Source organism: Anguilla rostrata, chromosome 18, assembly GCF_018555375.3.
Source record: "Anguilla rostrata isolate EN2019 chromosome 18, ASM1855537v3, whole genome shotgun sequence".
NCBI classification, from domain to species: domain Eukaryota; kingdom Metazoa; phylum Chordata; class Actinopteri; order Anguilliformes; family Anguillidae; genus Anguilla; species Anguilla rostrata.
The window spans coordinates 11113866-11141560 of NC_057950.1; the positions used below are offsets into that span (position 1 = coordinate 11113866).

Genomic DNA, 27695 nt, shown 5'->3' on the forward strand with positions numbered 1-27695 from the left:
TCTCATTGTTTTTGTTTCTATTTTTTCTTTGTTTTTTTCCCAGAGAATGCAGTAAATTGAGTGTCCAAAATGCAATTTCCAGAGATATTATTCATTATTATGGATTTATTCAGCTGCTACTTTTATTCTGAACAATAGATTTGTCTCCAATAGCAGGAGGGAATTAGATTTAGACTGTCTTGCACGTCGCGTCAAAGCCAGTGGGCTGCATAAAGTCTCAGTCACATATTTAAACACAACTTTGGAGAGATATTCAGAGAATTGCCTCTTCCCTCTCTGCATGCAGACTCTACTGCTCCCCCCCCCCCCCAGTTGCTGTCCTCCCCCCTTAGTATGCACTCAGGGCATCCACAGTTAAAATCCACTCGGGGCACCCCCCCCCCCCCAGTTAATATCCACTTGGGGCAACCCCCTCAGTTAGTATCCACTTGGGGCAACCCCCTCAGCTAGTATCCACTTGGGGCAACCCCCTCAGTTAGTATCCACCTGGGGCAACCCCCTTCAGTTAGTATCCACTTGGGGCAACCCCTTCAGTTAGTATCCACTTGGGGCAACCCCTTCAGTTAGTATCCACTTGGGGCAAGCCCCTCAGTTAGTATCCACCTGGGGCAACCCCCTCAGTTAGTATCCACCTGGGGCAACCCCATTAGTTAGTATCCATTTGGGCAATCCCTCAAGTTAGTATCCACTTGGGGCACTGATTAACCATTCCCCGATCAGGGCCAGTGCCATTGATTTTGATGCTCCCAAAATCGATAAACCTTTCAAATGCATAATGTTGCATGCTGGCTTTTGGTAGCAGGTTCTATCAGTGAAATGTCATGAAATTTTATCTGTTGCTGTGTTAACTTTCCGGTTTTACTCTCTCCCTCGTTCCCACTTATGTTTCTTTCTCCCAGTGCAATGGTTCTTTAATGGCACATTTATTTCCCAAAGCAATTTATGCAAATTACATCATAGCACAATAGTATTTACAAAGCAGAGTGAAACATGAATAAATTGGAAAATAATGGAATAAGGTAATTCTAACAAAATGAATAATATCAACAATTATAGCAGTTAAAGTTAAGAAATTAAAAAGAGAATAATGTGCATATAAATGTATATACAGTGTCTTCTGAAATTATTCATACTTGATAATGATGAGCAAAAAAGGCAGTATGAAATAATATAGGCAATGAACTATATGGTATGTTAAAAAATGAGAAGACTGAATTCTTTATATTTTTACTATATCCTTGCATACTTCACGCCAAGTGTGCCTCAAAATGATCAAAGAAACGGCTAACTGATCACTGCATTACTGTTTTCTAATGTCCATCTCAGTCTTCGTGCTTTATTGAAAATGGTTTGACTTTAAGAGCGCAGTCCACAGAAGGATCATGAATGATTTGTCAAGGATCACCCACAATATGATCACTGATCTCATTAAACTACAGAAGAGCACTCCATAGTATCATCCTAGCAAAGAGAGCCTGCACAAAGTAATCTAAATAACCAATCATTTTTACACTGGAACAACAATTTAGTTTTTTTGAGAAAGACATGTTTTACTTGTTAGAAATTTCTCTGAACAATTGCATGAGTGTAAAATAATTTCTCATTTTTTTGAGCATAAAATGCAGCTTATTTTGTGTATTCTTTATTTTATACAGCCATCTTACTGTATACAGGTCATCTTTATCTAGGGGGTCAGTAGTTGTGAACCTGACTCTCTGTGCATGCCTGCAGTACATGCGAGCGTATGAATGTACATGCGTGTCCCCTAGGAGCGACGGTGCTGTTTGTGAACGCCACGGACCGGGATGCCTCTCGGGAGTTTGGCCAGGCCTCGCTCATCTACTCCCTGGAAGGGTCCCCCAAGTTCCGTCTCAACGCTCGCTCAGGTGAGGGCGCTGTGGTGCTCGGGGCTCTGGGGCTGCGCTTGGGTGTGTGTGTGTTAGTGCGTGTGTATGTACTGTAGCCTGATCCGTGTGTGTGTGCGTACATCTGTGTGTGTGCTTGTGTATTACAGTCCGATTGGTGTGTATATGTATTGCTCTCTGATTATATTATGTGTGTATGTGTGTGTGTGTGTGTGTGCATGGGGATGTGTGTGATTCAGGAGAAATAACCACAACAGCCCTGCTGGATCGTGAAGAGAAGTCGGAGTACATCCTCATTGTACGAGCTGTGGACGGAGGGGTTGGGCCTCTACAGAAAACTGGGATTGCCACGGTAACTAGCCCACTTTCTTTTGTCATTGGCTTTCGTAGCTGTCTGTATCTCCCTCTTCGCAGTCACAGAGCCAGACAGTGGCCAGTTTTCGGATCAGTGTGTCAGCATGTTTCACGGTGTCTCCGGGAGGGTTGGATTCAGTGCCCCATCTTCAAAAACTGGGGAATGTAGAACCACATTCACTTTCACTGTTTCAGTCAGTCAGTAACATAACGATTAAAAAAGTGTTTTCTGCAGGTGAATATTACGCTGCTGGACATCAATGACAACGCCCCCATATGGCGAGACGAGCCATACAATGTCAACGTTGTGGAGATGAGCCCCATCAACACTGATGTCATCTCAGTGAGTCTGAGCGACACTCTCCCTGAACTCCTGACATAATCGCATGCTGGCCCCTGACCCCAGACTCAAAACTCAGACACTTCACCTTCTTGTCTCATCGCTGACATACTCGATCTTTGACCTCCATTTCCACTGTGGCCAACTAGACTAGGTCGCACAACTGACTGGAGTGGAGAATTCTGAAATATTCTGAATATACTCAAGACGTTCGCATAGCATGATTGAAAGACCTCACACTCCTGTTTTCCTTGGCTGCTCTGCCAATCTATATAAAGCCACTCTCAGATTGTTTTGTTAGAAACTGTAGGAGCTGGTCTGCTCATGCGTGCTTAGGTTTCCAGTGGAGCAGCCTACCCTCATGGCCCCTGGTAGTCCAGACAGAGTTACTAATCGTCTGCCACAGTTACCTGTTCCTCCCAATCTGTTTATCAATTCTCTGAGGCCGCAGATGCCAAACTGTGTGGCATGAACTGCAGACTGTATCTGGAATCGATTCTTTTCCCCCCTCCGAGCGGCTCAGAGCCCCGCAGGAGAGCGGTCCCACTGTACCAAAGCTGCACCGATTGGACACGGTCTGTCGCTGCATTGGAAAGCCCCAACCTTTCCCTGGAGCAGGGCAGAGGGTTTGTGTGTGTGTGTGTGTGTGTGTGTGTGTGTGTGTGTGTGTGTGTCTGTGCGTGTGGGTGTGCGTGTTGGTGGGTGGGCATGTTTTACTATCTTTGTCAGAACCAAATGTCCCCACAAGGATAGAAAGATGAGGAAAACTACGCAAGGTGGGGACTTTTTGCTGGTCCCCACAAGTTCAAGGAGCTGTTTTAGGGTTAGGACTTAGGGTTAGGGTTAGGGTTACAATTAGGTTAAGGTTAGGGTTAAGGTTAGGCACGTAGTGGTTGGGGTTAGGGTTAGGGTTAGGGTTAGGGTTAGAGGTTACGGAATGAATGTAAGTCAATGGGAAGTCCTCACAAGTATAGCAATACAAACATGTGTGTGTGTGTGTGTGTGTGTGTGCGTGCGTGTGAGTGTGTGTGTGTGTGTGGGGTGGGGGGGGGGTTCTCAAACATGTGTGCCCAAAGTCACACCCTCCCTCCGCCACCAGTGCCTTCTGTCCTCTGTCTTTCTCTGACTGTGATGAGTAGTGTTCTCTAGCCCCCTGTATGGAGATTTACAAACTGCAGATGAAATGAGTAGTTTCCTCATCTCTCCTGCTGCATGCTTGTGTCACCCCAGTGCAGTAGATTCAGTAGATCCCCGCGGACCCCCACTTTGTTTCCCTGCAGCTAATTTGCCAGACTGTTTCTCCCATTGTGTTGTGCACTGGCATCGGTGAAACAGAGCAAGAGTTTACATTGGGAACCTCAGTTTGAGTGAACAATGGCCGACAGCACACTGTGCGGTCGCCGTGGTGACGGGCGGTGTTCTGCACAATGCAGAGGTCTGCTGGGAAGGCGTGCGGGGTGATATACTGTAGGTGACAGTGCCCCTTTGCCTCGTAGCCGTTCATTTGTCAGAAAGCCCCTCTCCGAGACGCTGGCAGGATGAAGCCCTGGACCGGTGATTTGTGGACTGTTGTTCGTAGACCTGACATTACCTCATGCATCCTTCAGTTTTCTCAGTGTGACCCCGGCTGTAGAGTGCGCGCGAACACTAGGAAGGCTTCCAGTGATTCATTGCTTTGAAATTGACTTGTGGCTCCAAAAGTTTTCCCAAAGTACCGGACTACAGAAACTTGTATAGATGTATAGAAATGTTTAAACTCCTTACATACATCTGTCAAATGTATGTATTTCTTAGAGTAACATTTCTCCATGACATAGCGCTCCGGATAAATCCCTGCCAATTGGCTAATGTAATTTCCTGCTCAACAAAGTGATTAATGGACGCTACTTGACACACATGGCTCTCACGGCTTGGAAAACCATAAGATATTATGTGGGTAGATAAGTGGGTTAAAACACATGGAAATGCTAGAGTCACCTCATCACCCAAAGCAACAGCCAACAGACAGAATGTCATTCATGCCAGGCCAAGCAAGTGGACGGGGAAAGCAGACGGTCTAAACAGAGACAGGTGGACATTTAAATATAAGTGGTTGTGAGCAGGTAAATGCACTGCTATCTTGCCACGGTGGCATGTCTCTGCAGTGTTTTGCTGCTAATTAAGCCTCTGATTGTCCATTAATTAATGAAGTGCCGGTGTGTGTAATTAATGGAGTCCAACTGTTAATTAAAATGTAGCCTGCAGCCAAATGCATACCTAATTACCCTACTGAGAACTGAAAAGAGAGGTGTGACTTTGTCTGTGAGAGGGAAAGAGAGATGGGGAGAGGTAAAATCGAGAGGAGGAGGAGTGGAACTGTGACTCACTCTCCTTTTTATCGCTCTCTACCTCACTTCTTCTGTCCCTCCCTCTTTCTCTCTCTCATATTCTCTCTCTCCCACTTATCTCTCAGTTAGCTCAATTGAGAAGCTGCTAATTACGTCTCATTAATTATGTCTATCGTGCCAGTGACATTTTTCACATTACCTGCGTAAACTGCTCAGTTTCTGGCGCGTTTCTCACGGGATTAAAGCCCACGACCTCACGGCTGTACGTCTGCTTGCTGATTGGCCGTGCTGTTTCCTCGTGTGTACCGTGATCAGATTGTGTTTGCACTGTTTCCCATGTGCTTCCAGGAGAGGAGCGGGGCCGCTCGCTAAGTACCTGCCGAGCGGGTGAAGGGTGCTTTATCTGCGTTTAATCCCGATTCGGAATGCCCAGTCATGTCCGCCGGGCCCTGCTCATTACTGTAGCCTACGCTGCCGATCCTGGAGCGCGCAGACAAGCGCTTGCGAGAGTATTGTCAAAGCCACTGCTCCCGTTCCCACTGCACTCCACAGGCTGAGCTCTCCCAAAGTCAGTGGGAGACATGGTAGGCCCGGCTAACCAAATCCCTTCCTCCCTTCCTGGGTGGTTCTGCAGCTCAGTATGTGTCACCCTACCAGCTGCAGCTGACACAGACACAGACAGTTTGATACCAGGACCATCCTGTGCTAGAACAGCTCCTCAACAGGACTGACCACCCAGCAGTCCTGTTAATATGTTTGAACTGCCCTGAACACGCACTCCATAACGGCTCCAGATGTTTCCGTCACACTCCATCATACTGCGTTCTTTGTTAACGGTAAAACCCCATTTCCCATCTCTATAGCCTCTGTAGTTTTCAAGACCTAACTGTAGCAGCCAGAGTATCACATTCAAACAGTATGGTCCAGTATGTTCTCATACGCAGGCTAATACAGTAGCACAAACATAGCTTGTCAAGCGAGGTAGAAAAACTATCATAAAATGCATTTTCCACAATTACCTTTACGCATGAACTATTTCTCTCTCTCTCCCTCGCTCCCTCTGTTTTTTCTAATCAATGAGATGCAGACATGTCTGCCTTTCCTCTGAATAATTAAATACCTGAAAAAGCTCTCTTCCTCTAATGACCAATTAACCTGTTTTCAGCGTTTCTTTGTCAGCGGTCAGAATACTTAATGAGCTCTCTTTTAAAACACACTGTTCTGGCCTTCTCTCCTGCTCAGTTCATAAATCACTCACCATGCAGGTCAGCTGAGAGAGAGACAGGCCAACACTTTCCCTGCCGTCTCACCTTTTCTTTCAGTTTGAGGACAGTGGCAGGGAACTACCATGCGATGCTCACTTTACACCAGTAGGGGGACAGTGTGTCTGTGTGTGCTTCAACTGACTTCACCTGATGCAAAAATGTGGTGTTTCTACCTCCTTCTGCTTTCTCCATCTCTTTCCTTATTTCCTCTCCTCTTGTCCTTTTTTACTCCCACATTATTTTTTCCTCTTCTTTCTGATCTCCCCTTCCCCTCCATCTTGTCACATTCAACCCTACCTCTGTCCCTTTTCTACTCTTCCTACTCTCTCCTCTTCATCTTGTGTTTCTCTCCCATCTGCTTTTCCTCTCCTCCTTTCACCTCCCCTCTTCTCCGCAGGTTCTGGCGGTGGACCCGGACAACGGGGAGAACGGCACGGTCGTGTACCGCATCAGCCCGGCGAACCCCTTCTACAACATCAACAGCAGCACGGGCAAGATCCGCACCAGCGGAGTGGTGCTGGACCGGGAGAGCCCCAACACCAAAGACACGCTGCTCATGAGAACCATCATAGTGTCTGCCACTGACCGTGAGTCTGGCCCTGCGTCCGTCTGTCTGTCTCTGTGTCTGCCTGCTGCCTAACGTTGTGTTAAAATGTGTTTTGTGCTAAGGTTCGTTTTGGCCTGTGTATGCTCTATAACATTTTTTGAATAGCTGGCAGTGGGCAACAGCTTATTCCTTCCTCTGGCGCCCCCATTAGGTGGAACGCCGCCCTTGCAGTCCTCAGTCAGCACCACGGTGTACGTAAACCTGCTGGACCTCAACGACAACGACCCCACCTTCCTCAACCTGCCCTTCATCGCAGAGGTTCCAGAGGGCCTTCCCATTGGCTCTTCTGTCTTTAGGGTAAGCGCTTGATTGGTATTTTGTTTTTTCATCGGTAATGGGTGGAGAAGGCATATTTGCGTCTGTGTGTGTGGTGGTTTGTGTGCATGTGTATGTGTGTGTGCGTGTCTGTCTGTGTGCGTGAGAGAGAGGTCGTTATGGTGAGCTGAGCAGGTGCACTGTATGTAGCCAGATGACTCCCTCCCCCAGGTCCAGGTGTCAGACCCAGATGAGGATGAGAACGGTAGGGTGACCATGGTTCTGCAGATGGGGATGCCGCGCCTCAACTTTGCCCTGAACACCTCCACGGGAATCCTGGTTTCTACAGCCACGCTGGACCGTGAAGAGATCAGCCAGTACCTGCTCAGGGTGGTGGCGTATGATGCCGGCCAGTTCCCACGCACTTCCACCAGCACCCTAACTGTCACAGGTGTGTGTGGACCCACCCTTTATCTAAGAAAGGGGAAAACCTCACTGTTGGGAGTGAACAACTTTTCCAGGAAAAACTTGCCTGGAAGTTTAAAGAAAAATTTCAAAGACTCTGTTATTATCTGCCATCTAGTGGTCAAATGGAATTTACACTTAGATTTTCCACAGATGCAAGTACTTACACTTTTAGATTCTCCACTGATGCTGTGTGTGGCATAGATTAATTACCTTATGGAAATTTTTTGAGTTAGTATTTCATTGTCATAATTGGGTTTTTATTACCCACATCATGTGCAAGGTCTTTGTAAACAGTACGCTGTGACATGTTTACAAATGCAGTTTGATTCTGCATTGGCTTAACCTGTCTGTCTGCTCATCTGTCTGTCTGACAGTTCTGGACGTGAACGACGGCACCCCCACTTTCTTCCCCAAAGTGTACAACATGTCTCTGCACGAGAGCGTCCCGCGTGACTCTGTGGTGATGCGTCTCAACTGCTCCGACAGCGATGCCGGGCTGAACGCCGAGCTCAGCTACTTCATCACAGGTGAGAGGTCAAAGGTCAGGGGTCAGACAGCGGTCGGGATCGGGTCAGACAGCGGTTGTTGGGCGTGCACGCTGAGGACAGCACTGCACAGCCACGCTGATGTATTTAGTTACATTCTCTGCGCAGATCTCAGGGGATGATTAGTCTGCTTTCTGCGCAGTCATGTCTCCCTCGGATTGTGAGCAAATAGTTTCAAAAGCGGCAATTGGCAATATGAAATGAATGCATAGCTATACTGTGTACTGTAAAACACGAGCGCATGTGTATACACACAGGTATAAAGGTGTAATGTAAGCATATAAAATTGTGCCCGCGGTCTGTTCTCCCTGCCTTCCCCCCACCTGCAGATGGGAATCAGGATGGGAAGTTCAGTGTGGGGTTCCGCACCGGAGTTGTGCGTACTGTGGTGGGGCTCGACCGGGAGACCCAGGCTGCCTACACCCTGCTTATTGAGGCTATCGGTGAGTCAGCTGGCGGATGTGTGTCTGTGCCTGTGTGTGTGCGTGTGCGTGTGTGCGTGTGTGTGTGTGTGTGTGCGAGTGTGTGCATGTGCGTGTGTGTGTGTGCGAGTGTGTGTGTGTGCGCACACTCATGTATATGTTTTGTGTGTGTGTATTCGGGCAAATGCGTGAGTCTGTCTGGAAGTGCAGTGAAAGTGCAAGTGTGTATGTGCGCACTGTGGTGATTTCTCTGTGTGTTTGTGCACGTGTGGCTGATGTGTGGTCCTGTGTTCAAAGATAGACGACTCTTGTCTGCGTCTGGCTATTTACGTTGAGAAGCCTGTTATTACTATAACTATATTGATTTATTAAATGAAAAAAAAACAGTGCAAAATGGTAAGGCAGAGGTGATGCATGCAGACGTGCGGCAATGGCAGAGATTCTTTGTGCTCTTCCCCATTGCCTTACAAAACAAAGAAAAAGGAGAAGTGCGTGGTTTCCTGTTTTTGCGGTGTCTGTTGAGTAAGTCCGCTGTTGATCTCTGTACTGCTGAAATGTGGAAAGTCTGTCATTACTGATAAATGGAGAAACTCAGAGAGATGCGTGGATGTGGGATATCATAATCTGTTTATGAATTTAATAAGTTCAGCATTTCATACTGACATTCTAGCTCCATATCAAGCTCTGGCTGGCCAAGGCTTGGATTTAGTGTATCGTGTGTGTATGGTAATAGAAATACTTCATGTGCAATTTATGATGATATAATTGTAAAATTTTCTTATCTACTGTCGACGGAATGCCATGTCTCATTTGTATATGAATCATACCCCCAGCATCATAATGTCTCCCTTTAAACTGATGTGAACAGTATCAGAGTGAAACAAATGTCATTTAAGCATATGACTGTGGTGTGGTGCTTGAGAGAAGGAAAAATATTTCACACAGCTTACTTCAAGCAAGAACGTACTAGCTTTGTCAAATATTTTAGAAATACATAATGCAGATAAATATTAGACTTCAAAAAAGGCAATTTTTACATGGACATACAGACCTCATTCTTTGGATGTGTCTCAGTGAATTCATTCTCCTTTTCTGTCCAAACCTGTGTCCTGCTGTCTGTGTCTGTCTGTCTGTCTGTCCACCCATCCACAGATAACGGCCCTGCAGGCAGCAGGAGGACAGGGACAGCCACAGTGTACATAGAGGTGCTGGACGTCAATGACAACCGTCCTATTTTCCTGCAAAACAGCTATGAGACCAGCATCCTGGAGAGTGCGCCCATAGGTGCTAGCATTCTACAGGTACTCTACGTACAGTAATACACACTCACACACACACACACACACTCACACACGCACACACACTCACACACACACACACACACACACACACACACACACACACACACACACGCACGCACGCACACACACACTCACACACACACACACTCACACACACACACACACACACACACACTCACACACACACCACCACGCACGCACTGCACCACACTCACACACACTCTCACACACAAACACACACTCACTCACACACACAAATACACACACACACACTCACACACACACACACATAAACATACATAAATAATATTGTTATTGAACAAACAGTTGAATCCCAATGTTTTTTATTATTACATAAAATCATCAAATCATTTATGCTTAAACAAAGAAGGAGCGCCTGGAAATAAGGTCTATGAGAGCATGTGTGTGTATGTGACTACATATATAGCAGGTGTATGAGAGAGAATATCTAATTTCACACAGAGATGCATTCACTTTATTTCACAGCAGACTGACAAAAAAACTGGCAGAGAACAGATCAGGTGTCCCCTTTATAACATCATTCAGTGCTTCTTTCGCTGATATGATGTGAAAGTGGTGCGGCTGGTCTGAGACACACGTACCTCTCCTGTCAAAAGGGTTTCGTCCACTCTGGATACTTAGACTAATGACCAGAAAAGTTGTATTTTACTCTGTTTATTTTGTGTTCAATAACTACTGACTAATATTACTGTGTACCAACCAGCTGACAATATCTAATGTCACCTTAGCTCTGTAAATAGAGTGTTTCAGTTTGGTGAAAATGTCAATGAGAAGAAAAGAAGTGAACGCCATTAAAGTGGTATGCATTGTACACCACTTCAGCACTTTTGATTAGTTTAGGCTCATTCTTAAAGTGATTAGATTGCTTATGAACTAACAGGAGACCTTGTTGTAGTTGGTCCGGGCGTCTCCAGCCGGTGGTTGCTATGTAAGGTACTGCGTTGATGATGCTGCACTTTCGCCAGACGTAATAGCTGGGTAACCATGGCGATCAGTCAACCAGTCAACCAATGACAATGGAACAATCACCTGTGGAACAAAGAACTTGCCATGACACTGTGTACAAGAGGAAATGAGTCACGCGGCTCTGTTTCTGCTCTCTCACTTCCTGTCTTGTCCTTATGTCGATCAAATTGAACACAAGACACAAACCACTAAACTGGAATATTTTCAGAATAAAATAAAGAAACAGACTATATTCACAATAGGTCCCTCTGTGGCATCACGGCATCTCCTCTCACAGGGCACAGGGCCCCTGTGCTTGGAGCGTTCTTACATGCTACTGTATAGTCTGTGCCACTCTGATCCCTGCATAGGAAAGCCTGGCACATCTGGGCGCTCTGAACCGGCTGTTTCGCACACACACACACACGCACACACACACACATATACTAGCGTGCACACACGCTATTACAGACACACATACAAGCACACACACCCACACAGGCACACACATTCAGAATGCTTCATTTGAATTAGTTTTATTTGATCAACTAGTGTCACTACGACCAACACAAATGGCTGAAATACCACACAGCCGTAAGTGCTGCCAATATCTCTATCTACAAGGAAGCAGGGCTTGTGGGTCAGTAGGAAAAACACTGCACATTTCAGTACAGTGGTCATGGGAGGTTAACTTCATCTCCCATCAGCACCCTCTCCCATCTGCTAACCACAGAAGTTTTTTTCTCTTCGTGCTGATTTTTTGTGCCCTTCCTGGGGAGGGTGTGTTTTTTTGGCCAAGCAACAATAAATGGAGGTGCAGATCCGGCTATGGAATCCCTCTTTCCATCAAGCTCTGCTGTTAAACTGAACTCGAACAGACGAGAAGTGAACAGTAACGAGCAGGAGCCTCTGGGTCGAGGAGCTCCCTCGCCAGTTTTACGCACTTAAGGGCTGAAGCTGACTCTCCGTGACATGCTGGGGTGAAGGAGCTGGGGGCTTAAGGGACGGGTTCACATCATGTCTGCTCACATACTCTAACGCCTAAAATCCCGCAACAAACAGGGCTGAGATGTGTGTGTGCGCATGTGTGTGTGTGTGCCTGTGTGTGTGTGTGTGTGTGTGTGGGTGCGTGTGTGTGTGTGTGTGTGTGCATATGTGGGTGCATGTGTGTGTGCCTGGGTGTGTGTGTGTGTGTGTGTGTGTGCGTGCGTGTGTGTGTGTGTGCATATGTGGGTGCATGTGTGTGTGCCTGGGTGTGTGTGTGTGCGTGTCTGTGTGTCTGTGTGTCTGTGTGTGTGTGTGTGTGTGTGGTTGTACAAGCAGGACAGGATCGCTGGGTTACATTCATTCCTGCAGCCATGGGGTGTGGGTGTGGACTAATCCCAGGGGAGTGATTAGTTGAAAGCATGGCTGTGCCAGGGTGGGATCATATCTCTATGGTATGAAAGGTCAGATTTTTGGTGGCGTGGTCGTTCAGTCAGATTGTGGTCAGATCTCGGTGGCGTGGTCGAAGAGGCAGGGCACGGTGAGGTGTGGTGGAAGGGGGGTGGGGGAGGAGGCGCCGTGGTCTGTCCTGCGCTGGGGAGGCCGCCTGAAAGAGGACGTGAAGGAGCGGCGCACCGAGCCCAGCCGCTTCCATAGCCGCAGCTGGGGCTCGCTGGAGAGGGCGGGGCTGCAGGGCAGGGGGTCGCTGGGGCCACACCGCCCCTCGGAGTCTCCTGACCTCGCGGACGGTCTGCAGATGGCCAGGAAGGTTGTGCAGCCGGCGAAGAGCAGGAAGAGGCAGAGCACGACGATGATGGTGGGGAGGGGCGCTGGCAGGACAGGCGGGGGCAGGGACGGGAGCGGGGCGGGGCTGGGGGTGCTGGAGATATTGGTGAGCAGGGATGCTGTGATGTTGAAGGAAGCTGTGCTATTCATCTCTGCTGGATCTGGAGGAACAGAACAGTGGGTTTAGATCAGCGGGCTTGCTCTCTCACTTTCTCTCTCTCTCTCTCTCTCTCTCTCTCTCTCTCTCTCTCTCTCTCTTCTCTCTCTCTCTCACCTTGTATGTTTGTAACCTGAAGTGACACGTACACGCACACACACACACACACGCACACTCACATGGTGAGTGTACTCAGATACGCAGATACGACGACACACACCCACTCACAAATCCACGCATCATGGCTGCCTGTATACTTCATGAACCTGCACTAGCTGGCTCACCCTTTTGGCTGAGGTGCCCAGTCTCCCAGCTGTCACAGAGTGCTCTGCTGTCTGGGCCTATAGCACGAGCCTCGTATGGCTGCTGGACTGCAGGCGCTAAGCCCTCTCACCTCCTCCACGTGTGGTCCGTGTGCTGGTACTGACAAGTTAAAAGGTTTGACCCTCATACGGACTGAAAGCTGAGGCCTTTTTTGTTGTTGTTGTTTGTTTCTGTTCTGCTGTCCTTTCACATGAAGGGAACGTCTTTGCGTGGGCTTTGGGTAATTGTGACTGTGGAAGCTGAACGTGCCGAGCAGCATGGCAGACCCACCTCAGGGCAGCCATTTGCCATCAGACAGCCTCGCCTGCATGGGCGGCGGGCTTGTTAAGGGAACTCGTGGCTCATTGGCCAAGCCAATGGCTGAGTCAGGGTGATTTTCGGAGGTTATTAGGTTCAGCATTCAACTGTTAATGATTTGAGGACTTAGCAAGAGTTTGTTTTGATACACGAACGCACACACACACACACACACACACACACACACATTGGCCTTTAAGCAATTATATTTCTATTAAATAAATGATCAAACATGGCACCACGCTTGAAAGGGTTTCCACTGTATTTTACAAAGCGGATTTATTAAAACAGCCCCCACACCAGTACCAGCACCTCCCCCCCCCATATGAGCCCCCTCCTCAGTGCACACCCACGTCCAGTCATCAAAACAAGCAGCCCCCTTTGGCCCCCCGGCACAGAAACATTTGTAAATGTCATCGTGTCTAATTCAGCAGAAACAAAATGGGGCATATCGGTTTAGGGAAAAGCACATTGGGACGTGAAATTATTTTTTAAGACAAAATGTCAGAAATGTTGCAAAAAGGCCACTTGAACAAGATTGCTTGTTAGAGCCCCAGATCATTGCTGTTGATTGCTGTTACCTACCCAACATACACAAACACAACATTATTTACTCACTTTTGCAGTTAAAAAATGTTCTTTTCTCCCATATTCAAATCCACAAATACAGACACATGCCAGCTAGTTTTGCCTATCTATCACAAATGTAAATTTGACATCACAGGCACATGCACGCATACACATCAACACAACAAACTGTCTCCCTTCCCTCTTCCCTCCTCCTTCTTACAGTCAGCTTCTCGCTGCATGACCATGTTCATTCCCACTCAGCTCAATAACTTCTGAGAGGTAAATGACCAGTGAATAACATCTCCCTTCTTCTGACGTCCTCTCCTGTCTCTGTCTTGTTCTCTTTCTCTCTGACCTTCATGTCTATCTTTTGCTTAAAATGTCCTTCCTCTTTCTCTTAATTTCCTTCTGTTTCTTTTGTGTGAAAACTCAGTTATGTTCAGTTCTTGGAATGGCTTGTGCGCTACATTCTACGTAAGCGCCACGAATTCTGGCACACAGAAGTCAAAACGGAATGCAATCAAATTTTCATCCCTTTTGCCCGTCATTATTTTTCTTTAAATATATTTGAGATGATTAGTTGACCACAGCTACAAATCCTTACACAAGCACGGTCTTTCTCTCTCTATCTCTCCCTCTCTCTCGCAAAATTGAACATTTCAAACTTCAACACACTTTATTGGAATTACTTGCGGAATGCTTGACATAACCTGGAAACAATGACTAGCAATTAACTATGCAGTTAAACCCACAGGATCATGAGCACACATGCTTTCACATATGTGCGCACACACACACGCACACAGATATGCATGCGTAGACACACACACACACACACACACACACACTCACAAATACTCTCACACAGAGACACGTAAGCTATCTTTCTGCTCACACATTCACACGCACCCACACACAAACACACACACACTCACACTCACACACACACGTTTGCATTAGTGCTATGGCCTTTACCTTCTTTTGCTTCAGCATGAGTGTATCTGTCCTTCTTTTCTTCTTCTCAATCCCTCAATCCTTCGCCCCTCACACTTTTCAGAGAAAGAGAGAAATGAAAAGAAAAGAGGTAGAGGGGGCAGTGGGACTGGGATTATCCTCCTAATTATTTTTCAGTTTGTTTGGACAAATATTCAGGAGTTCATACAGAAAGGGGATGGAGAACTGACTCTTCAGCTGATGTTTCATTACTAATATCTCATTATTGCTCATTACAGCTCATTATTTTCATTATAATTTGGGTTTTCTTTCGGTATGAGGCTCCCCTTTGGTATTTAAAATGGTATAGTCTGGTTTGTATACCCCTTTCATCACTAAAGTCTTACCCCCCACCCCCCCGCCCCACCACTTTCTCCCCTCTCCTCTCTTTCTGTCCCACCCCCACCTCACCATCCAAGTCTCTTTCTCAAGTTAATGAGAGTATAGTAGGGCCCCTCTTTAATGTGTGTGTGTGTGTGTGTTTGTGCCTGAGTGTTTGTGTGTCTGTCTATCTGTGTTTGTGTCTGTGCGTGAGAGCGTGTGTTAAAGGCAATGAGCGAATGACTCAAAGCTGCAGCCCTATCTCTAATTCTCGTAAGAATTAAAAAGTATTTGAAATGTTGTTGGCACCACAAAACTGCCTTTATTTTTGGGTACTCTGTACAGTTACTATGGGTGCACATTGATTTATTTAATCAGAAATGGTCTACATGCTTCTTTGCTCTGAACCACTGTCTATTGGATATGTTTTTGTTTAGTGATTCTGTTGAAAATACAATGGTATCCTGATTTATATGTGGAGAGTTATCCCAGAGTTTGTAAATGTGTGTTCTATACTTTTTTATCTATGTTTGTAACTGAAAATAAATAGGGGTCTGTGAATGAAATATGCCTTTAATTAAGAGCCACATACACTGATTCCCTACATACTCTCTCCCTCTCTCTCTCTCTCTCTCTCTCTCTCTCTCTCACACACTCACAAATAGACACTCACACATACGCACACTCACAAATGGACACTCACACATACACACACTCACACGTTCATACACTCGTGAGAGACAGTAGCCATGCAGACCTTATATTATGGAGGAGAGGCTGTGGGCAGAGGACAGAGGCAGACTCACATCCTCACAGGGCCTGATCAGGACTGGCGGGGTCAGTGTATGAGAGTCAAACATGTTTCCAGGTTGCAGTGAAAGAGCTGAAGAGGAGGGGGGCAGCTGGGGGGAGGGGCCTGGGAGGGGGGGAGGGGGGATTTGATGTGTCTTTGTCCCGCTCATCCACCATAACCATGGTCACAAAAAAGTTCTCCTTTGTGGTGGAGTTGCCATGGGTCACTGAGAGGCGGCGCCATGGAAACGGCACCGCTTTTTGGAAAGAAGGAAAGGGCGGACTCACAGTCGGAGCTGTCAGTCATGCCAGGATGTGTATGTGTGTGTGTGTGTGTTTTTGTGCGTGCGTGGGTATGGGTGTATGTGTGTATGTGTGTGTGTGCGCATGCGAGTGTGTGTTTATATGTATGAGTCGCTCTCTCTCTCAATTTCAGTTTCAATTTTAATTTGCTTTATTTGCTCTCTGTCTCTGCAGGTGCAGGCCACAGATGCAGACCAGGGGGATAATGGTAGAGTTCTGTACAGGATCTTGTCTGGTGAGGCTTCCTGTGCTTCCTGTGCTTCCTGTACACAAAGACATGAATGCATGCAAATGACTCTGTATTTCTGTCATTGGTCTCTGTACATTTAAAGTTTTATCAGTTCAATGCTTCATCTTTCCCCTCTGTAGCGCAACAGCCGCTGTCTCTCAGTGAAATGTGTTATGGCTCTTTACATTATTACTATTACTGCCTGGTTTCCAGAATGTGTTTTAAAGTGAAATTGACTAATCGCTGCATAATCAGCTCGTGAGCGACTAATGGCCTGCAGAAGTGAAGCTCAGGTTGTCCTGAGGCTTGAAGGCGGTATTGAGCGAGGCTTTGTCCCTGTGCCACAGGGGACAGCAACCGTCAGTTCAGCATCGACCAGCAGACCGGTGTGGTGACCCGGGGACAGAGGGCCCTGGACCGGGAGACCAGCAGCTCCCACCTTCTGGAGGTGGAGGCCTACAACAGGGACGAGGGCAGCATGAGGAGCTCCGTCAGGGTAAGGGAGTGGAGGGGAGAGGAGGTGCAGGGTGGGCAGGCCATGTGAGGCAGAATATGTGTTTCCATGGGCGCTGTAAGGGGGGGGGGGTGGAAGTTAGCATTCCAAGTCACATTACATTACATTACATTACATTCATTTGGCAGACGCTTTTATCCAAAGCGACGTACAAAAGTGCATTTTCATGATCGTAGACAACTGCTGAACACGGGTTCAGTAAGGTACAAGGATGGGCCCTCAAATATAATTAGAACACATTTTCCTAAGGTTCTGGGGCCCAATGTGAGATCCCATGTACACACAGGTGTGTGAGTGTGCACGTGTAGGGTGCTCGTGTACACACAGGTGTGTGAGGATGCCCGTGTACACACAGGTGTATAAGGGTGCACATGTCCACACAGGTGTGTGAGGGTGCCTGTGTAGGGTGCTCGTGTACACACAGGTGTGTGAGGGTGCCTGTGTAGGGTGCTCATGTATACACAGGTATGTGAGGGTGCTCATGTATACACAGGTATGTGTGGGTGCTCGTGTACACACCAGTGTGTGAGGGTGCTCATGTAGGGTGCTCGTGTACACACAGGTGTGTGAGGGTGACCGTGTAGGGTGCTCGTGTACACACAGATGTGTGAGGGTGCTCATGTACACCTGAAAGCACACTGCAGATGCACCAGTGTGTGTGGGTGCTCGTGTACACACAGGTGTGTGAGGGTGCTCATGTAGGGTGCTCGTGTACACACAGGTGTGTGAGGGTGACCGTGTAGGGTGCTCATGTACACACAGGTGTGTGAGGGTGCTCATGTACACCTGAAAGCACACTGCTGATGCACCTGTGTCTCTCCTCCCCCAGGTGATCGTGTACGTGGAGGATGCTAACGACGCGGCTCCGGTCTTTACCCAGCAGCAGTACAACCGCCTGGGGCTGCGCGAGACGGCCGGCATCGGCACCTCCGTGATCGTGGTCAGGGCCACCGACCCGGACACCGGTACTCCCTCCCAGCGCGGGGCTGGTTCGCTGTGTTTCCCAGCCTCATTTCAGACAGAGAGGGTTCACAAAGCCTGCCACCACTTCCTGACCTCAGCCCAGTCAGTCGCTAGACCTTCATCACGCTGTTTTCCTCACTTCCGTAATTCGTCCAAGTAATTCATTCCACCAAGGATATCAGTTGATCTATCATGGTGAACAGTTTAGAGGGAAATCTCAGAGGGGTTCATTGAAATAGATAACATAAATTCTCCCTATTAAAGATGCCAAAGTATTACATTTTGGAAGATCAGCTTTGGGATTCTCTATAAGAGAAGAGAATTTTAAATTATACATTTTATCTAAGTCATTAGTTATGTGAATTCCTAAATATTTGAATGCCAGGGTAATGGCATTTGCTGGCAATTACTTAAAGGCATAATCTCACTTTTCTCAAACTGCAGCTTGTAGCCTGACAATCTTGCGTTATCTTAGGCGTGAAAGGCGGACTTATCAGGGTCAGACAAATATAATGATGGGTCATCGGCATAAGGTGATACTTTAAACGTCTGATAAGCCATGTTGGCGCTGACTCAGATGTCTGTTGCTAGCGGCTCAGTTGCCAACGCAAAGATAAAGGAAATGGCGACAGCCCTGTCTGGCGCCTCGAGCCAATAAAAAAAATTTCAATACGATGTCATTCATAGCAATTTCTGCTTTAGGAGCTCTATATAATGTTCTAATATAACTCAACAAGGAATCTCCAAGGTTTTTCTTTCATGGTATAAAGTAAAAAATCAGTTCTATCAAAGGCTTTTTCTACATTATACATAAAAAAGACCCTTCTAGTTTCAGAAGTATTTTTTGAATCTATAATTATATGTAGCGGTTTTCGTAAATTGTCAGAGCTATGTCTTCCCCAATTATGAAAGAATAATCAGCTGAACAGTTTGCAAAGTCTCCGTAAATCACCCTCAAAATTGTGACTTTTTGGGTTTTCTATTGATATGTATTCCCCGCATACCATATATACTTAGAAAGCAGGAAAAAAGTTGAAACTCCACTTATGAAAAACACATGCAAACAAAAACAACCTTTTCATTGAAGTCACACAAAGCAATAAGTGAGATATCTCACAAATCCCTCAATATTTATTGCAGCTGTATTTATCTGTCGGCTAGCATGACAAAAACACCGTATTGCTAAAATGATCCAACACTGTAAATCTTGCAAAAAATGCCTAAAGAATTCCTTCGGAAGAGTCTCATGTGTGAAAGTTATCGTTGACGCAGAAACCCCTGGCCCCTTCGCCCATGGGATGTGCCTGAAGGAAAATAAGTTCTAAGAGTTTGTTGAGGTGTAGGGGGGGTCTGTCGGGTGGAGGTCTCAGGGGACATCTGTCGGACCTGAGGGGAGACAGCTATGCGGGAACCCCGTCGGGAGTGGGGAAGTGAGAATAGAATCCAAAGCGCTCCGCCTGGCCGTCTTTGGGTTGCGAGCCGCAGAGTGGGAGGGGGCGGCGGCGTTTGGCGTCGGCGCTGGTGTGGCGTGCGTGTGGGCGCGGCCTCTCGGTTCATGGCCCCGGTGTGGGAGCAGGCACAGCGCCCTTTCCCCTGCGGCTCAGCCTGACACAGGGGCTGCTGAGGCCTCATCTCCAGGCCCACGTGTTAATGATTTTTTTTTTTAATTTTAAATGATGACCTTGGTGCTCCTTGGTTAACTTGGGTCTGGGGGTGGCCCTCTAGTGGCCAAACAACCTGATGGGTGTGCATACTTCTATGCTGTTCTGTACTGTACCAGATACCAGTGTAAACCCACCCAGCCAAAACCATTACCTGATGAATTGTGCTGGTGCTTTGTGCCTTAGAGTCTGTATTACCTTTAGATTCTTCCCTGCATGTGACCCTCTTTTCCTCTGTCTTCCTCCCTCTCTCCCTCTTTTCTCCCTCCTCTTCACTCTCTGCAGGTGACGGAGGGGCGGTGGCCTACGCCCTGGTCTCAGGTTCGGACATGAAGTTCGAGGTGGACGTGAGCACGGGTCTGGTGACCACCGTGGACTACCTGGACTACGAGACCAAGACCAGCTACCTGATGAACGTGTCGGCGACGGACCAGGCCCCGCCCTTCCACCGGGGCTACTGCACGGTCTATGTCACCCTGCTCAACGAGCTGGACGAGGCCGTGGCCTTCTTCGCTCCCGGCTACGAGGTGTCGCTGCGCGAGAACATCGCCACGGGGACCGAGGTGGTGCGGGTGCAGGCGCAGTCGGCCGATAACCTGAACCAGCTGTCCTACCGCTTCGACCCGGACACCTCCCCCGCAGCTCTCGCCCTCTTCAGGATCGACAGCATCACCGTGAGTCATCGCACTGACTGCTAAAAAAACTGTGCTGAAACATTCATGTCCCATTAGAATACCCAGTAAAATACATAATATTCACTTTATATGATATGTGTTGTATCTGTTTCTCCGCCTGCCTGTCCGTCTGTTCAGTTGTTTTTCTGCAACTGTGGTTTGCTTGTGTATTGTCATATTTCTGCTGAAATGGGCATGTTTCAGTTCTATATTCCTCTATTTAATTTGTGTGTGCGTGTGCGCGCGTGTGTGCGTACTTGTGCGTGTGTGTTTGTAGATGTGAGTATGTACTTCCTTCTGTTTCTTGTGTATTTCCTGTTTTTTATGTTTTGGTGTGTTTTTTCATGTCAGTGACAGAATTAATACTGTATTCATGGGGCCAATTTCTTAAACTGGATGTACAAACGCAAATGCATGCATGCACACATATGTAAATATACACACTCATCTTCTTGTCATCCCTCCCTTTGTCTGTCTCTCTGTGTGTCTGTCCCTTAGGGGCGCATCACAGTAACGGGGTTGCTGGATAGAGAAAGGGGGGACCTGTACACCCTGACAGTCGTCGCTGATGATGGAGGGCCCAAGAAAGACTCAACTGTGGTAACCCCCCACCACCCCCGCCACCCCACCCCCAGTCTCTTCTCTTGCTTTAAAACCGCTCATTTACTCATGGCCCATATGAACTGTGCAGCTGCTTCTGCTGCCCCTACAAGCCCCTCCCCCTGTTCAGAATCATGCCTGTGTCAATGAACACCCATCTGCTCTGCAGTAAACTCATCTGTGCTGTACTGTAATAAGCAAAAAAATCAATGAACAAGACAAAACACAGTAATTATTCTGTTTGGTGGAAATAGATTTGATTGTTCTCAGACCTGTGTCTTTATTTTGTTTGCTTATCTCATGGATTTGCAGAAGGTAAGGCCTGCCTTTCTCTTCCTGTATGATCAGTATTTGTTTTAAATCAGAGTTCCTGAGCATACTGATAACATCTGCTGTTGCATATATATATGATCTATTTCAATACCACGTGTCTCTTCCGGATGCTATCTTCCACTATCTTCCACCTGGTTATAATAATTCAAACTGTTGCTTTTCAAAGTGTCTTGGATCCACAACAAACATTCCCTGTATTTTGGCCTCTAATGACTCTTGACTCATATACTTAAACAGACGTAACTTTCGTTTTCACCACTGGACTGAGCCCTCTGTTTAACTCCTTTTAACATTTTCCCTTACCAGCAGAGAGTGCTTGTGCATGTGATATACATTCCCTGTCATTCAAATGCGAAAAGAAGTATGAGAGTATCACATTTTGAATGGCGTGCGAATCTGAATGACCGGGAAATTCCGATCTGTGCGTTTAGATGGAAGTCGCATTGGCAGATATCCCATTCCGATCAGATTTATTTCCACATAAGAATGTGGCCCCAGACGGATCTGAAAATGTCCGATTCCATGCGCTTTTTCCTGTCTACGCATTCATAGTGCATATCCAATCTGTGCCACATGTGAGCAAAAAATCGGAATTGGGTCACTTTTATGCAGCGGAGTAAACGTAGCGTTAGTGTACAGTGTGAAAGTTATCATTGCATCATTTTAAATGACTGTTTTAAATATCACTTTGAATGTGATAAATGATTTTTGGGTAGGGCTGAAATAATCATATTTTGAAGTTTTCATATCACAATACGTTATACATCAGCAAATCAGGAAGAACCTTTTAATGATTTCACATTGCTTATATGCCGTGATTTTCCTTGGCTGTTGGGGTCCTCTTGACAGGTATCAATCACTATACTGGACGAGAACGACAACAGCCCTCAGTTTGACATCACATCTGATTTGTCAGTGGAGATTCCAGAGAACACGCCTATCGGGAGAAGAGTGGCAGTGGTGCTGGCAAGAGACAAGGACATTGAGAATAATGGTCTGGTGAGGAGAGAGAGAGAGAGAGAGATCTATAGATATTATTATTACTTGTTTATTTTCATTTTATTTATTGAATTTGTTTTCTCTTTAAATATATTTTTTTATTCATATTAATTATGTCTTATGTGTCATTGATAATTGTTTCATTGTGAATTGCTTCGGCAATATTGTTTCTATACAGTCATGCCAATAAAGCATTACTGAATTGAATTGAGAGAGAGAGAGAGACAGACAGACAGATAAAAAGACAGCGTAAGAGAGGACAGGAATGAGGGTGACCTGGTGTGTGCAGGTTTCCTGTGTGATTTGTCTTCTCTTTGCTCTCCTAATTTTTTCCTGGTCTGTACCCATCTCCTTTTTTCCTTAACCCCTGATGTTTTCACGCCACGTTTCTCTTTTGTCATCCTCTCTTTCTCTTCATCCTCCATCGCTCCCCCCTCCCTCAGGTGAACTTCACCCTGGTGGCAGGGAACATGCAGGACGTGTTTGAGATTCGCACAGTCAACCACACCTACGGGGAGGTGTACGTCAACTCCGCCCTGGACCGTGAGACCGTGGACCGCTACATGCTGAAGGTGAGAGAGGGAGGGGCACGTGGGCGGAGACTACAGAAGCCCCACCCCTTTGCCCTCACTTTCATCAAATCGCCCTGCTCTGTTTGCACCTGTGATGGGTTCCCTGTGGCACGCTAGCACAGCACATTTTACTTCCTTTATTATTATTTCTGTGTTTACTGTATGAGTGTTCCCAGCTTGAGCTAGCTTTCTATTATTAATTTCAGTTCCACTTCGCTTTATTGCCATAGCAACATACTTTCATATCACCTAAGCATATACATATTACAGAAACACTTCACGCAGTATTGCAAAGTTGAAATAGAAAAAGAAAGGCAAGTGTGACTGTTACAAAATCATTTATAATGGTAAGAAATAATACAATGTATTACTGGGCTGGAATTTGAATTTGAATTTAGAGCATAGAACTGGAAATTAGCTTTAATGTATGTGTGCTCCTGCTTGAATTAATGAATGTGTGTGTGTGTGTGTGTGTCTGTGTGTTTGTGTGCGTGCGTGCATGCGTGCGTGTGTGTGCGTGCGTGTGCGTGCATGTGTATGTGTGTATGTACACAGGTGAGAGCGACGGACAATGGCTCTCCTCCTCGCTACACTGACCTCTCACTCACCATCAACATCTTGGACGTCAACGACAACCCACCCATCATCCAGAGCCGGACTGGCTATAACATTAGTATCAGCGAGGTGAGGAGAGTGTGCTACAAACACCTTCTTACAAAAGTCTGGAAGTCCACAAGAAGCCTGGGGAATCACATTGTTATGGGCAGAATAACACCATACTGCAGGGCTGTGTTAAACTGCTGTCTGTATTTTGTGTTGTATTTACGGTACTGACATAGTAACTGCAATATTCACATTGGCTGTTTATTACAGTACTGTAGGTTGTTCTTATTTCTACTGCTTTTGAATGTTTAACCTGAAGATATTAACCAACCTTTGTTGCATTACTTCCCGCAGTACACTAGCAGTTATGATATGTGCTCACACTTAGGAATGTTGTTGGTGCTGAATAGCGGTGTGATTCAGCCTGTATAACAGCTAAAATGAAGTGCTTCAGTAGCATCAGTGCAGGGAAAGCTCTCTGGCTGCATGGTTGCACCAGTGATCCTCTGTCTGTGGCAGTGACGGGTCTGCCTGACTCAGCTCGCCTCTTTGTGTACCCCGTTAGAATGTGGGCGGGGGCACGTCCGTCCTGCGCGTGGTCGCCACGGACCGCGACATTGGCTCCAACGGCATGCTCTTCTACTACATCACCGGGGGCAACCAGGACCTGACCTTCCGCATGGACCGCGTGACCGGGGAGATGGTGACCAGGCCGTCACCGCCCGACCGGGAACGGCAGCAGCAGTACCGCCTCAACGTTACCGTGGAGGACGACGGCACCCCCCCACTGTCGGTGAGACTACGCCATCGGTCAGAATAATTCAAAGTAAAAATGCTACGAAGAAGCAGTCTGATAAACAGGCAACCGTGCCTTCAATATTCACAACACATTTCTGGATGTGCGCTTTCTTTAGCCATACTTTATTTCAGTTAGCTTAGTAATTAGTAATTAGTTAGCAGTTCTGAGAATGAACAATGTATTGTGCTATCGCTAAATGAAGCCTTTTCCTTGTACCTTAGCACCATTCTGACTCAGTGACACTTGAAATTAAAATTATGCATTGGAATAGCATGCGTAGCATTCTTTTGACAGTCTTTAGTCTTGCAGGTACATCTTGGCTTATTTTAGTCTGTAAGTGCTACATGAATTAGAACAGTATATGGGGGGCCAAGTGGTTGGGGGTAAACATTTGAAAAACAGGAAAACCACAGAGACAGAGGTGTCAGTTTGTTGAAAGAGGAACCTGCAAAGCTCAAGCGAATCTCTACTTCCCTTTTTCACTCGCTAACCCCGCCTCCCTTTGCCACCCTATGAGTAGTTGTTGATCTGGGTCACTACACAAGGGCTTATGGGAGTATTTGTTTGCATGTCTGCATATATGTACACGTATGTATACAAGTCTTCAGTTCTCCAGGTAGGATGTGGTGCAAAGACCCTTGAATTCCAGAGTCTCCCTCTACAGTGTTGTGATTTCAGTGGCTCATTAATGTCTCTTTCCACCTTGTTCAGCACAAACAGACCAATAACTTCTGACCCCAACATTTGCATGCATTGCCTTTGTAAAAACATTTATTGTAGAAAATAGAAACAAGAAAAAACAAGTTTTTTTTACAATTTTTTTTACAGACTTTACAGAAATAGGCAGGTTTTTTCCCTATTTTTTTTCAGTCATTAACTGGACCAGTACAATTGGATAGAGCACACACACACACACACACACATACACACACTGTTCAATTGGTCTAATTTTTGAGATTTTGGCTAATTTTACTATTTCTTTTTGGCTAATTGTAGTGATCACTGAACTTGGCAACTTGGTTTGTGAAGGAGAAAAAGAAAATTCTTGCTTGTAACTTCAAAGTTCACTGAACCCAGCCAAGATGCTTTCACATCACCTATTATTATGCACATTCAGGCTTGTATTGCTCCATTGGTAGCCAGTGTATTCAGTGCCACAGCATTTAGCTGCAGGTCAAAGGCATATTTCTCACTAACATCTCTGCTTCTGTCCAACCTTATTAAAGCACTCTTCTCATTGTTTAAGGAGACACCTACACTAGATCCCTCCTGATTGTCAATGAATATCACAACTTATTGTGACAGACTGGTAGTCGGTTTCAGTGAAGGTCAATGACAATTTGGATAAGCCCTCAGAAATGGTGTCTTCATGTGTCAAGGGTATTACCTTGGCACAACAGACAAGAAAGGTGTAATTACATCTTGCTGCCATTAGGGGCAGGAAACCTATAAATATGATCAATTTTACAATTTAATAAATATACACAAATATTTGAAAACCCTTACTAAACAAGTTACATACTTTGAGTTGTGAAGTATAGGGATATGAGACATATTTGAATGTCTTAACATGCATATGCAAAATGTCATAAAATATATCAATGACCAGAATGTTTTCAGTAGCTACATTGTTTATGCAAAATCCCTAAAAAAAAACATATATTACTTTTTCAAAAGGGAAGACATCTACATTTAACACATTTTTTAAGTATTAAAATATAAAACATCAACATATAAAAACAACATTGCTTTTTTAAGTGACAGAAATTTGAATTAAGAGCAAAATGCAATGACCTGCATATGATAAAGGAAGACAAAATGATCTTCTAGGCAGTGAATGTTAAGGAAGAGTGTGACTGGGGTTAAGCTTAGGTGAGGTAGTGCGCTTTGCCGAATCTGTTAAAAATCTGAGACTCTGAGGAGTGAGTGAGAGAGAGCACGAAGGATGAAAAGAAAGAAAATAAGGCAGGAGAGAAAACGTGGGAGGGACTGAGAAATCTATAGAGGTAAAGACAAAAGAAGACAGGGGAGGGGAGAGAAACAAAACAGATTAATGTACGTGTGAGTTTGGGTGTGTGTGTGTGTGTGGGAAAGGGGTTGTGTTGGCCAGCAGACACTTAAAAAAGAATACTGGAGTTGAATGGCAGTCCTAACCTGAGAAACTCCTCCACATACACATACACAATGGCAGGCCCGTTCACTGCAGTCATACCTGACCGCAAAAAAACCTGAACTTTAGAGACACCGAGGGGTGTGCTTTTAGCTCAGATGGCACGAGGCAAAGATCTGAGACCCGTGGAATGTCAGCCACACACTTCCTGTGAAGTACGACTCCGCCCCGTGGCCATCTCGCGTCCCCAACCAAACGATGAGCGCAAGGCTTTCCTCTGCCTCTGGACTCCTGGGAACAGCTCGTATTGAAACATGGAATGGGCACCTATCGATGAATGGGTGTTGATACTTTGGACAGTGCCTTAGTTATGACAGTCCCCAATGCAACGTGAGAGCTTTGAAGATGGGGTCCCTTTGGTCTGGACTCACTGTCGCAAGTGGAAAAATGTTTTTCAGTTTTTTTTTTTGGTTTTTTTGGGGGGGGGGGGTTGTTTTTTGGGGATTTTTTTTTTTGGTTTTTCCACACGTGCAGAGAACTCCCCAGCAGCATACTGAGGCAGGCATGAGAGGTGACGTAGCTTTGGTGAGATAAGCCTGAAGAGGAAAACTTGCCACTTTCCTTGTTATACCTGCATGAAGTCCGGGGACTCAGGGATTGGATCTGCAAAACAAAAATGCTGGATCTTAAAAAAGGGCCCAACTGATTTCTTTTAGCAAAATGATAGCATTCTATCAGTTACTGAAGAGTTGAAGCCAACATTTATCACCTTCTTGTCTTTCCTTTTCTGTACATACTAACGGAAGCTCCGCCTACTCACTTGACCACACTCAAATTACTGCAAGCGTATACTCACTCTACACCCACACACCTGTGCACAAAAACCCACACACTGACATGTCTTTAATCACCCAGCAATCAAGGATACTTGCAAACACTCTATGTATACTATGCTACACTATATGTACCCACCCACCCACACACCCACACACACACACACACACACACACAGAACCGCATAAATGTGGACACACTGAGAGTAAAATGTGACATTTTTAAAAAGGAACCAGAAACAGGTTGTTTGCTGGAATTGTTAAAAGCAGCCCTGCAAAAAGGGGAAACTGCAATCAGGAAAATTCCAGTGTGCTTACAGGCTCAGTGTGAAAGGCTCAGACCTCAGCTAATGACATACAGACAGTTGAGTAAGGCACACGGGACACTTTATTTAAGAAATACAACAGCAACAGGGCCAAGAATCCTACTCAATGTGACCAAAAGCCTTTGAAAAACACATTGTCTGTCTTGTTGTGTGTGTAAGTGATAAAAATTTGTGAGCAGGCCCAGATGAGGGGCAGGGGTGGGGGGGGGGGTAGTC

General features: G+C 46.1%; 2 protein-coding genes and 1 long non-coding RNA gene across 3 annotated transcripts in view; 1 reads left to right on the top strand and 2 right to left on the bottom strand.

Moving 5' to 3' along the window:
- Positions 1 to 27695, top strand: part of cdh23 (cadherin-related 23) — a 159815-nt gene that overhangs the window by 95696 nt on the left and 36424 nt on the right. The window contains exons 17-34 of the mRNA XM_064318147.1: positions 1770 to 1886; positions 2105 to 2217; positions 2455 to 2562; positions 6549 to 6738; positions 6910 to 7055; positions 7245 to 7464; positions 7856 to 8008; positions 8356 to 8469; positions 9601 to 9749; positions 16438 to 16498; positions 16840 to 16988; positions 17836 to 17971; positions 19916 to 20304; positions 20803 to 20904; positions 22087 to 22236; positions 22680 to 22808; positions 23364 to 23492; positions 23977 to 24204. Of these exons, the coding sequence (XP_064174217.1) occupies positions 1770 to 1886; positions 2105 to 2217; positions 2455 to 2562; positions 6549 to 6738; positions 6910 to 7055; positions 7245 to 7464; positions 7856 to 8008; positions 8356 to 8469; positions 9601 to 9749; positions 16438 to 16498; positions 16840 to 16988; positions 17836 to 17971; positions 19916 to 20304; positions 20803 to 20904; positions 22087 to 22236; positions 22680 to 22808; positions 23364 to 23492; positions 23977 to 24204 (2783 nt within the window). The remainder of the gene's footprint in view (positions 1 to 1769; positions 1887 to 2104; positions 2218 to 2454; positions 2563 to 6548; positions 6739 to 6909; positions 7056 to 7244; positions 7465 to 7855; positions 8009 to 8355; positions 8470 to 9600; positions 9750 to 16437; positions 16499 to 16839; positions 16989 to 17835; positions 17972 to 19915; positions 20305 to 20802; positions 20905 to 22086; positions 22237 to 22679; positions 22809 to 23363; positions 23493 to 23976; positions 24205 to 27695) is intronic.
- On the bottom strand, positions 10077 to 15075 carry LOC135245066 (uncharacterized protein C10orf105-like). Its single transcript, XM_064317840.1, has 2 exons — positions 14830 to 15075; positions 10077 to 12667 (listed from the first exon to the last, which is right to left on the bottom strand). Exon 2 carries the CDS (start codon positions 12654 to 12656, stop codon positions 12225 to 12227), a length of 432 nt encoding a protein of 143 aa, XP_064173910.1. The 5' UTR covers positions 12657 to 12667; positions 14830 to 15075; the 3' UTR covers positions 10077 to 12224.
- On the bottom strand, positions 24960 to 27681 carry LOC135244931 (uncharacterized). The gene is made up of 2 exons (XR_010327096.1): positions 26648 to 27681; positions 24960 to 26611 (listed from the first exon to the last, which is right to left on the bottom strand). It is a non-coding gene; the product is annotated as an uncharacterized LOC135244931 (long non-coding RNA).